General features: G+C 50.3%; 1 protein-coding gene across 1 annotated transcript; it reads left to right on the top strand.

The window, feature by feature from the left end:
• The first annotated feature begins 5266 nt into the window (after positions 1-5266).
• On the top strand, positions 5267-12327 carry PV06_03074 (uncharacterized protein). Its single transcript, XM_016403829.1, has 3 exons — positions 5267-6104; positions 6168-11589; positions 11648-12327. The coding sequence occupies exons 1-3, from the start codon at positions 5656-5658 to the stop codon at positions 11708-11710; spliced, it is 5934 nt and encodes a 1977-aa protein (XP_016264834.1). The 5' UTR covers positions 5267-5655; the 3' UTR covers positions 11711-12327.
• The last annotated feature ends 9 nt before the right edge of the window (positions 12328-12336 follow it).

The following is a 12336-nucleotide window of genomic DNA, read 5'->3' as shown; positions in this document are numbered from 1 at the left end:
GTTTGCCTCCCAGACGAGTGCCTAACTAATCAATCGTGTAGGATATGGAACGACATGGCGTACTTGAGTAACAAGTATCCTGTCAAATCATGAATTGATATCAAATGGAGGAACCAAGAGTCGCTGATTATCCGGTAGTATTTTGAAGAATGCCATTCACCACATGAAGAAGAATCTATATCTATCTACCTCCTTTACTATCTAGTAACTATCTCGCTTCGTGGCATCTTCCATTTCCCACTCTTTCTCATTAAGTAGTCAATGTTTAGCCGCGGTAGATCTCCGTGTCAAGTAATCGACTTCTTCGGCCTAATGTCATATTCGCGGGGTTGGGTATCAAATTGTAAATACAGCTACTGCAACGAAATGGGTTTCCTATTCATCCAACAGGACATTGTTATGCGCGCTCAGCTGACACATGTCGAACTCGGACTTTTCATGTGATTATGTTACAACTTCGGTATCGTAATATCCCTATGTCATTCAAAATGACATCAAATTGTGCCAGCATCATCACTTGATTTTTGGTTTGGTCTTGGTCGGCGCGGCTTGGGCGTGAGTTGACCTTTACTTCCCAGGCTTCCCCGTACTATGCTTGACAAAGATGTATCATCCTCAGACCAGCAATTTCTTGGTTGTCTGGAGGAGAAGGGGGTGGCACTTCAGCAGGCTGGAAACCAGGCAGATCGGCGACAAGAAACCACCATTCCCCCATACTCAATCTTCACCAGGCGGGAGAAGATGGGCATCATCGTTCTCGTCGCCTACGCTTCCGTCTTCTCGCCGCTCAGCAGCTTCATCTACTACCCGGCCCTGACCGCCGTCGCCACGAGCCTGCACACGTCACTATCCAAGGTCAACCTGACGGTGACGTCGTACATGATCGTGTCTGGCGTGGCGCCGACGATCCTGGGTAACATGGCCGACCAAATCGGCCGCCGGCCCATCTATCTCTGCATGTTCCTCTTCTACATGGTCGCCAACATCGGACTGGCCGTCCAGACCTCCTATCCGGCCCTGCTGCTGCTGCGCATGTTGCAGAGTGCGGGTGCCTCGGCGACGATCGGCATTGGCTACGGCGTCGTGGGTGACATCTCCGAGGCCTCTGAGCGTGGAGGGTACATGGGCATCCTCGCCTGCGGCCCGAATGTCGCGCCAGGTGTAGGCCCGGTCCTCGGTGGCGTGCTGACCCAGAAGGCGGGATGGCGCTGGGTGTTTGGTTTCCAGGCAATCGCTGGACTATTGAGCTTTGTGCTGATTGGGATTCTTTTGCCAGAGACGGCACGGAATGTCGTCGGCGATGGCTCTGGACCTGCCAAAGGGCTGAACAAATCGCTCTTGGATGTGGTGAAAGAGAGGAAGGACAGGGAGAGTCCGCATCTTTGTTCCCGACGGCAATCAGAAACCTCATCTCCGCCTCTTCAGATGCCTGGCAGGGGCACATTCAAGATTCCAAATCCACTGGAGAGCATCTCCATCCTGTCGTGTAGGGACACTGCTCCGATCATCTTCGTCTATGCTGTTTTCTACACGACATACAGCTGCCTTCAAGCCTCTCTATCGTCACTTTTCATCAGCATCTACGACTACCAAGAACTGGAGGCGGGTCTGATATACTTACCCTTTGGAGCCGGTTGCTTTATTGCTTCTCTCATTTCAAGTAAGCGGTGGCATCTCCATACTTTTCTCTGATCTACGTTCCACGTATGCTTGAGCTTTCGCTAACACAGGTCTGACCAGGGAACATACTCACAAACGATTATCGGCACGTTGCCAAACGCTACGGCTTCCCCAAATCTAGCGCCGATACATCAGAGTCTCAAAGATTGGCCTTTCCCATCTTCCACGCCCGATTGAGGAGCATGATATATCTAATACCGCTGTCCACGTTACCGCTGGTGGCGTATGGTTGGGTGCTAGAGTACCGACTCCACCCTTCCATTCCACTGATTCTACAGTTCGTGATCGGAGGCGCCATAACCATCATCTTCAACGCCTGTGGAACCTTGGTCGTGGATCTGCACTCTCTACGTCCTTCAACCGCCCAGGCCGCCGTGAACCTGGTTCGGTGTGCGCTCGCCGCCGGAGGGCTTGCGGCTCTTCAACCCCTCATCGACGCGGTAGGTGCCGGGTGGTGCTATACGATTTTCTCATTGTTGACGGGTGTCACTTCGCTGGCATGTGTAGTACTCGGTAGGACATGGGGTGAGACATGGAGACGGCAGCGGCAGGGAAGAGACGTCCGAGGACCACTACCGTAATAATACGTGGTTCGCGAGCTTTATCAGCACTATCACAATTCTTTTCTGTCCAACCATTGCGTGTACCTTTGAGTGAATATCTACAGGTTGGGAACTCCCTGATTCTATGCGTCAGCCCAAATGAACACCAAGCAAGAAGCTGTGGGGAGGTAAAATGGAGTCGCTGTCCGTATCCCAAGCGGGCATAAATAACAACCACCTTTCTCGGCCAGTCGGCACATGGTCGAGGATGTCTACGTCGCTGATCACGGCTTAGCATGGTATGGACGAGCGAGGAAACTTCATATGGTATGAAGGAGCGAATGAACCTCATCGGGTTTTGAGAGTGGTTGGCTTTGGGCACCGCGTCTTGATGGGTCACAGAAGTTGATCAAGGTTCTAGCCAGAACTCGTATTCAGTTCCTTGGACCATTGAACGTCAGTCTCTCCGGATTGGACGACGAGAGAGAATCTTTGCACGACAAGCCGTGTGGCAGGTCGAATTGCGTGCATGCTGGAGTGACTTATTTCCTCCCGTGCCTAGTCGCCGATTGACCTGGACACCTAGATCCCCGACAGAACCACAAGAATGAAAGGATATTGGTAATCAGTTTGATCGAGTGGCGTGAGGGGATCTTTTCGGGACCTACGAGTCAATGTGATATACCACCTCTCTCCCTTTTAGTACTTGCTACCCAAGGTGCACGTCGATGCGAGCGAAGAGCCTTGAAATGTACCTATAGGATGCTGGCATGGTACATGATGTCCACCTTAATGGAGGGGATAGACATGCGTACACGATGGTATGATCGCATATCTGATCAATGTCGCTGGGGAAAAATAGTTTCAACATGCAAATGGCCATCTCGTTTACCCCACATCTTGCTACTGTTATCTGTTGCTTCTCTTCTTATAAATTGATCGAGTATATATGGACAGCTTCAAGGTGAATTGTATCGAGAATTGAAGCGAAGCCACATACCTAGGTATCTATAGGTGGAGTCTCCCCCAGACTATTTACCCCGGGAAGCGCAACCCATGGTGGGAAATTGCGGGGCTTCATGACTGGTTGCTTCCTACGAATTTCTTCAGAGAAGTCCCCGGGACAGTGGCTGATTGGAATTTCGGGCTTCAAAAGAGCGGCTCGCTGCCGCTAGCCTTTCGTGTCTGGGGGCACTGTCAAAACCCAATAGCAACTGATCTAAAACAGAAGTTGGCGAAATACTTAAGAAGATGGCGAAGCGACAACTTCAGGAAAGTCGTGCAAACAACAAGCTGAACCATGGATCCGACCTTTTATCGAAACGCCGCCGAGGCTGTTACAGCTCCTGTCGAAGAGTTGGCGTTCGTTGTGGCTTATGATCCGGACGGTAAAAAGAATGATGCCTTGTTCGTGGTTGATTTGAAATCAAATTCACCTACCTGGGGCCGAGTTGTCGGCAAAGTTGAGGTTCCTCCAGGGCAGGAATTACACCATTTCGGGTGGAATGCCTGTTCCAGTGCCTTCAAGCACGAGGGGCACCCTATGGAAGGTCTCGAGCGGCGATATCTCATCGTGCCAGGCCTCCGATCATCTAACATCTTCATCATCGACACTAAACCAGATCCTCGCAATCCCAAGATCGCCAAAGTTATTCCGATGAAAGAACTTTCTGACAAAGCTGGCTACACACGTCCGCACACGATTCATTGCGGGCCGGGAGGTATATTCATGACATGCCTTGGGGGTCCCGAGGGCGACGCAGATGGCCAGACTGGCATTGCCCTGCTCGATCACCAAACGTTCAATGTCGTCGGTGCATGGGAGACTGACCACGGTCCTCAGCGTCATAGCTATGACGCTTGGTGGCATATGAATAAGAATACCTTGATTTCGAGCGAGTGGGCCCCGCCGTCACTGATTGAAAATGGCCTCGATGTCGAGGCGCTCGTACAGCACAAATACGGCAAGAGTCTGCACTTCTGGAACCTTGACCAAGGTAAGCATGTTCAGGCAATTAATCTGGAAGAAGGAGAGCAGATGGTGCTGGAAGTGCGCCCGACACACAACCCTGATGCTACGTGGGGATTCGTCGGGGTGACGCTGTCGACAAAGGACCTTTCTGGGTCCATTTATCTCTGGAGCTGCGACGATGATGGACAATGGAAGGCGGACAAGGTCATCAATATTCCAGCAGAGCCAGTCGACGACCCGAATAAGCTTCCACCGATCCTACGCCCGTTCGGGGCGGTCCCTCCTCTCATAACCGACATCGACCTCTCTGTAGATGACAAGTTCTTATACATTTCATGTTGGGGCACAGGCGAGCTCAGGCAATACGACGTTCGAGACCCGTCCCACCCTATACTCACAGGTTCCGTGAGGCTGGGCGGAGTTGCCAACCACACTCCACACCCTTCGCAGCCTGACAAGCCGTGCCCGGGCTCGGTTCAGATGGTCGAGGTCAGTCGTGATGGTCGTCATGCCTACTTTACTCCATCGCTGTATTCGGCGTGGGATGACCAGTTCTACCCCGACGGCGTGGGCAATTGGATGGCCAAGGTCAACATCAATCCTGAGGGTGGTATGGAGCTAGATCCGGACTTTTTTCCTCAGGGAGAAGAATTCAACGGTCTGCGTGTGCATCAAATTAGGCTCCAGGGTGGTGATGCCTCTACGGATTCATATTGCTGGCCGTCGCCTGCTGTTCCGGCACGACTATAACAACAGCGGTATTTGTCGTATCGATTGGAAGGTTGGACCTGAAGCGGAACTCACTACCGTCTCAAATAGTCCTGATGACTGTTCTAGCCGTATGCCTATGCACTTATCAGGTCTTTTCTGGCTCTGCTCGGCTCCTGTGTATTAATTTGCCACTCATATTATTGGCAGAGTAGGAAAGTAAGAGGATAAGTTGTAGAGTGAGAAGAAGGTGAGAATGAAAGGAAGGAAGTGGTCACCTTTCATCTTGCCCACGTGACCTGCATCTGTATCCTGCGGAATTCCGCCAAGTGAACAGCATCTCGGATTCGACCAGTGCATGTCGCGTGTGAATCAGCAAGCATCGCCTCCATTTGACGGCGAGTCTTCTCTCCGAGTGTCTACAGAGATCTCAAGACTAGATCACCCTCTCGATTCGCTAGTTGGCCTGTCTTGGTCAATTGAGAGTCTTGACGTTGCTCCGAGCAGGCACAACCGTGACGTAGCAAGGCTGCGATTTGGCTTGCTAAGCGCCTTCGAGCACCGAAGCAACTACGAAGCAGTCTGACAGCCTGATTCCTTGTTGTAGCCGTTTATACCTCTCACGATCCTCCTCAAATCTTTGGCACGAATCTCCTCCCATCAGACCTGCTTGGCCGGCAATGCCACCATCGCCTTGAACTTTCTACACTGCAGCCCGGGCTCCAATGAGTTCTCGTGCAACTGGACGAAATTATGGAAAGTCAACGACATCATCATGTCGAAGGGTTGGTGAACGGCAGTCTTGGGAAACAGGACTCAGAAATATCAAGAGCTACATCTCCGGCCGGTGCGGTCACCATGGAGAATGGACACACAGAGGGTGAAGACATTGTCAAGCGCAACAGGCCGAGAACGTATCCTTACTTCGCATCCCTTCCCTATCCTATCGAAGATGAGGCAACAAGACAGCAAAATTTGTCCACGATCCTGGACCAGCTATACATTGCTCTGCAGTCGAGCGACTTCACGCCGGGAGCTGTACATTGGACGAAAGAACTTCGAAGTTGGATGTCTCTAAAGTTTGACCCTCCCAAGCCAATCCGTGTGAAACTTGTCAAGCTCTATTTCGAACTTGCTCTGGCTCCCGGCATCGACCCGAGTGTGAGCGAGCGGTTCGCTAGCATGTTCATGCTTCTCACAAAGTATGTTACTTGCCACCCCGGTCCTGCCATTTCTCGGTTCCCGAATTACTAACTGGACCGCAGGAGAAAGCATTACCTACGACCCCTCAAAGAGATTACACTCGATTGGCGACCCCTGTATCGGGAATTGAAGGTCTTTGTACTCCCCAGCGAATCTGGGCTGATGCAAACTACTAGTTTGAGGAGGAGCATCAAGACCCTTATCAAGATCACTTCATTTGCACAATTATACTTCGACCCCGAAGACATTCCAGCAATGTTAGAAGAGTGGTTGCCACATTTCACAATGTCATCTGCTGAAGGGGCATTTGTCGTGATAGGGCTGTTGAATATGCTTCTGCCGACAACACCTCCTCCTCCCAACCGACAGGACCTAGTCCCTCAGCAATTCCTGCCCACGTTTTTCCATTTGTGGTCCCTGGTAAATCGCTCTCGGGTGACAGATATCGCGTTTATTGATCTCTTCTCACGCATGGCACGAGACATGCTGCCATGCAGTCATATAGACTTCTCGGAATTCGGTCTTTTCACCGCCGAGCAGTCGACCTTGGTGACGACGGCCATTCTGAGACTCTTGGAAATCCCAGTGGGTCAGTCCACATCTCCATACAGCGCACTCGTCGATTTAGGCGCGGGAATGGGTATTCTTCTGGAAAGAGACTCTCGAAAACATCCCGTATCCCATCACATTGCACGCTGGTTTGTGATGTCTCTGTCACCAGCTTGCCTCGAGAAGAAGACGTCCGCTCTCTCCTTACTGGAGAACCTCATCCAAGCCATTGAGACATTCTTCCATCCTTCCAATTCAGGTTCGTGGACAAGAACCCTGGCTCAGCTCGTCTTCTATCTCGCGGACTTCTTTGTTATGCGGTGGAATAGAGAACGCAATGGAGAAATGGAGGTGCCCAAGGAGAGACGACTGAATGAGCCTCTTCGTAAGCGGTTTGTATTGTGTTTGCGCGAAGTCATCTTCATGGGCATATACGCGAAAAGTGGGACTGCAATGAGTTACTCATTATCAACTCTGCAGGCTTTAGCATTCTTAGAGCCAGACTTGGTCCTGCCTGGCGCGCTTCAACGAATCTATCCTTCAATGCAAGGACTTGTCGAAGTTCACCGCACTGTATCATCCTTACGATCTCTACAGATCTTGGCACGGACAATGGTGAGAACGAAGGGTTATCGATGTCACATCACCGCTTTACTTGGCCTGGCACTGCCTGGAATCGATGCCAACGATCTGGAGAAAACCCTGTACACTCTTTCTTTCTTCGGGATTGTTTGCTACAATATTCCCTTCGAAGATCTTTCAAAAGGCCGAGAAGACATCCAAGGAAACATGTTGGCGATGGATTGGATCACTGGCGAAATGGAACGGATGGAGCAAGAGGGTGCTTCTGTAAACCTGAACTACGCTGATCTGGATCCCACCATGGAAGAAATGATCCTGGCCTCTTCAACTGCTGGGTTCAGCGAATTCGTTTCCTCTTTCTTGGGTCGAGTCTTTACCCTTCTCGAAAACCTCCCAGATGCTGCGCGAATTAGAAGCGGATCACCCGAGGAAAACATTGTCAACACACTACCAGCAGCCTTCCAGCCTTTGTTAGCATCACTGTCCCCGGAGCTCTTCGACATGGCCCTCAACAAGATTGTGGACTTTGTTGCAAACCATGTCATCCATCAATCTAGAGACGCGATGGCTTTCATTTGTAATTGTCTCTGCAAGGTCAATCCAGAGAAGGCCCTCGCCAAGTTCGTCCCTGTGCTGATCAGCGCTATCCGCACAGAAATCGACGAAAATGGCGCTGGTACAACCAGAAACGCTGCCGCTGATGTCCTGCCTCGCGATCGTGGCCTGGTTTGGAACATCAGCATGCTCAGCATGTGTGTGGTACATGTTGGATCAGCCGTCCTCAAATACAAACAGGATCTATTTGATATCGCCATTTACATGCAGCAAAAATGCAAGGGCACGTCGACTGTACATGTGTCGAACTTTATCCATCATTTGCTGCTGAACCTCACTGTCACCTTCACAGCGGATCATGCTTTGTATGAGCCGGAGAGACTGAAAGATGGTGTAAAGCCTCACTTGTGGGGTCTTGCAGAACCTGCAGCGACCATCAAGCCAAAATGGCACGTTCCCTGCAAAGAAGAGGTCGAATTTGCAGTTGAACTGTTTCAGAATCAAGTCGAAAATTCGCTAAAGCATCTCAGAGGTCTCATACGCGGCACCTCTAGCATCAAGCGTGACGGAAGCGGCAAAGAGTGGTCAGACGAAGTTTCACGCAATCTCGTCTTACTTCGCCTCCTCCTTGCTGGTATTTCGGGCCTGTTCGACTCCAATGGTGTCAATGAAGGTCTGAAAACAACAGCTGCTGGAATTAATGCCGAGGATGCTTCGTCCCAAACCAATGGTCATGCTGTCGACATTAGTGACAGGGAAGATGATGGCGATGATATGAGTGGAGGCAACTCGTCCCTCGATGATGGTATCGATGAGGCGTCCATCAAACCATCCTTCCAGTACCCGTGTGGACAGGTACTCATGCCTGGCGACGATTTGTATAATGCTCTCCATTCCCTCCGACAGGATATCGGGCGTGTTCTGCATGAAGTGCACGAGTTCCTTACTCGCGAGGGTGAAGACGATGTTTCATCTTTCGCCCCCTTATACACCGCTTATAGGTCATGGTTTGTCGATGTCGGCCTCGAAAGATCAGCTCACGTGCTTGATCGGGTTACACGTCTCTTGCATGCGGATGAACATCCATACAAGGTCAGTGGTGTTAGGAAGGACTATCCTCGTTCAATACTCGTTCGTCGCGCAAATGTGTACCATACTCAACGAGTCAGACACAATGCTACACCGAGACCGCGATCAGAGTTAGATGAGCAGCTCCTCCTCGATCTTGCCCAGTCATCTTTGTCGATTTACACCGAAGTCCGCAGAAATTCACAGAGTGCTGGGGAGTCTGCACTCAAAGTCATTTTCGGCGCCAGATTGTTTGTCATTCCACACCTCCTAGAATCGTTCCACGAGGCTGTGAAGACCAACGACTTCCCTCGCATCAAAGGCGGTATGTTTGCCCTTCTCTTCGGCAGTCTTGCCAAGACTTTGGGCAGGCATTGGAAATACACACCTGAAGTGATTCGAACCTTCATCGAAGCCAGTACAGCTGATAAACCATCGATCCAGAAGCTTTGCAGCGGTGGTCTGTACCAGATCATGGAGTACGGTCGGCCTGGGCATCGCATGGCAATCATCGATCGCACATTTGTTGACCCATTCGCTCCTGAGGACGATGTTGAAGATAAAATTCAGAAGAAGAAGGATTTTATCCTCAACAAACGTGCCAATATCGAGCGGAAGAAACTGCAGTTGGCCGAAGAACTCGTTGCGCTTGCTCGTGTATCCCACTGGAAGAAGGCAACTCGTGTCGCTACTATCGTCATGTCTCTTGGCCTTCGTTTTGATCACATTGCTTCGGACAGTATGATCGATTTAATTACACGGGGCACGATTGACCCTCATCCTGGACTTCGGGGACTTTATTCACAAGGCCTGGTGGCTCTCTTCACCATGACTGATGTCCGAGCCGTGTGTAATCACGAGTATGCCAATTATATTCAGGCCTTACAGGATTTTCCCGCCAAAGTGAAAGTGGACACTAACGCCGAGGACCCAGCATGGACGGAGGGCTACTTGAAGGCTTTCTCTCAACCAGAAGCCGACGTTTACATTGATCACGACTATCCCGGTTGGCTGGTCTGGGCTAAAACCATGCCTGGATACAAAGCCAATATCAAAGACGACATCATTTACGATCAGCTAGAATATGCGAAACGGGGAAAGATCGGCGACCTGATGAACCGAGAATGGTTTGCTACATTTTTCAAATACCTCAAGCAAGAACCTCGAGACCAATCTGCGGACAAGTTCCGCATGGCTAGTGCAGCGATGCTGACTTACGCTTTCGAACTGGTCATTAGAGATGGCTTGACTGAAGCAACGTTTGAAGATGTCAAAGAAGAAACGCTCAAGGTTTTCGAAGATGGAAGTGACAAGCATCAACATCGTGCCACCGCCGAAATCCTTGCTGGTTTAGTGACGTCCGTCATGGACAACTCAATATCTCGACGTACCGAGGTATGGGAATTTGCTTTCCCCATCATTAAACGTGTCTTCTCAGATGGCTTGACACCGGAGAACAGTGGCTACTGGACGACTTTCCTACACATGATCATGCAAGCCAGGGATCCTCGGCGAGCTTGGCCTTTGGTAGAGTGGTTGTCGAGTTTTCGCCTGGATATGGGGTCCAATGCTGCATTCAAAGAGAGCTCAAAGATCCATCTCATGCATCAGGTTATCATGGATGCTGGCTGGCATTTCCAGCTTGACGCCCCCATTACCGAAGACTTTTTCGCCCACATTGATCATCCATACAAAGGCGTCCGTGAAGCCATGGCACATACCCTCGGCACCATCACTCGAACTCGATACCATGAGTCTTTCAAGGATGTCCAAGACCTTATCAAGGCGCAAAAGGCTGCAGGCTCTATTGGAGTTCAGCCCTATGTTCCCACTGAGGAATTCGACGACAGAATGCATGAGGTCTTCGGGCGCCTCGAGAAATGGCGACATGAACGTACACCAGGTCAACAGACACCCTCGGCGTATACCTCAGGAAGTAAGACGGTCCTCCTCTGGCTGGATTCCATGCTTTCTTCCTCCGAATGCACCCAACTCCTCAAATACTTCCCCAATCTTTTCACCGAGCAGTTCTTGCACATGATGGATGTGAAGGAAGATCCTGAGTTACAGTCCCTGGCTTACCATGTTTTCCGACATCTACCAAATATTCCTCATCGTATGGGAGAAGACGCCCAATTGATTGCCTCTTTGATTCGTATTGGAAGAACGTCCCCTTCCTGGCATCAACGTCTTCGAGTCATGATTAACATGCAGATCGTCTTCTTCAGACGATTATTCTTGTTGTCTGAAGAAAGCAAACGGAAGCTCTTTGACTGTGTAGCCGATATGCTTGAAGATTCCCAACATGAAGTCCGTGCCGGTGCTGCTACTACATTGTCGGGCATGATCAGATGTTCGCCTCTGGATTTGAGAGAGAAAATGATCATCAGCCTGCGTGACCGATTTACTCAGATGTTGATTGACAACCCCCTTCCCAAGAAACCTAAGGGCCAACTTGCAGGGTTGTCATCGGCTCGCACGTCAGGCACGAACACACCAACTCCCGAAGCCCAACGACTGGTTATTACCCGGCACGCCGCAGTTTTGGGTCTAGGTGCGCTGATCCAAGCATTCCCATATTCGAGCCCGCCGCCACCGTGGATGCCTGATGTGCTTGTCACGCTGAGCCAGAAAGCCGCTAATGATCCTGCAACTGTGGGCAACAGCGTGAAGAGCATTATTAGTGACTTCAAGAAGACGAGGCAGGATACTTGGCACATTGATGTGAAGGTATGTGGTTCAGCTGAGTCGTCTAATTGGTTCACATGCTAACAAAGTTATCTCATAGGCTTTCAAACCAGAACAGGTCGAAGATCTCTCAGGTGTACTTTGGAAGAGCTATTTCGCTTGATATCAAAGTCCAGTAACTCCTCTTTAATTTCCGGTGGCGAGGAGGGTCGGCATAGCGTCGGGCGTTGTTGATGTTTTGATGAACCCAAAGAATTTTGCTACAGAATTGTTGTCAACCATAGCGATACCTATGTCATTATCGACCGGGTATGCGCAGCTCAAAGACAATTGATTCAATTTTGTTTTCCCCATCCTTGTCTAAATAGAATTTTTTGCTCGTTAGTGCTCGGGCAGCGTTCGGCTTTCGGGGGTATTGGTTTTGTACTTGGTGAAGCGAGAGATGGAAAACGAATATGAGAAAAAGAGATGGGGACGAAAGGCTGCGAGTCTGATCTCTGATCTCTCCGAGCTACTTGCTTGCTTGTGGACATGGGGACCGTGGCAGCTGGGAGGAAGGAGAAGACGTAAAAGGCTGAGGAAGGAATATTTTAGATTACAGCTATAACGGTGAGAATACAAAGTTCCTGACCAGGAGAAGAAGTACGGTAGTATAACCATAGAGGAGGTACTGCGTAGCGATTATACTTGGTATTGGGGAGTACGATTGGTATGGCATTCAAGCATGAGGTTCTCAGAACCATGGCATAATATACAATACAGAGCACAGTAAGCAGGGGGGGGGGGATG

The sequence above is a fragment of the Exophiala oligosperma genome (genome assembly GCF_000835515.1).
Source record: "Exophiala oligosperma strain CBS 72588 unplaced genomic scaffold supercont1.3, whole genome shotgun sequence".
Classification (NCBI taxonomy): domain Eukaryota; kingdom Fungi; phylum Ascomycota; class Eurotiomycetes; order Chaetothyriales; family Herpotrichiellaceae; genus Exophiala; species Exophiala oligosperma.
Note: the sequence above shows the minus strand (reverse complement) of the source record. Positions and strands in the feature narration are given on the sequence as shown.

What these genes read in the sequence shown, in the direction of transcription:
- PV06_03074 (XM_016403829.1), top strand. Translation starts at nt 5,656, where the DNA reads ATGGAAAGTCAACGACATCATCATGTCGAAGGGTTGGTGAACGGCAGT. An exon ending in ATGTTCATGCTTCTCACAAA is followed by an intron (nt 6,105 to 6,167) that starts GTATGTTACTTG and finishes ACTGGACCGCAG; the next exon opens with GAGAAAGCATTACCTACGAC. An exon ending in CTTGGCACATTGATGTGAAG is followed by an intron (nt 11,590 to 11,647) that starts GTATGTGGTTCA and finishes GTTATCTCATAG; the next exon opens with GCTTTCAAACCAGAACAGGT.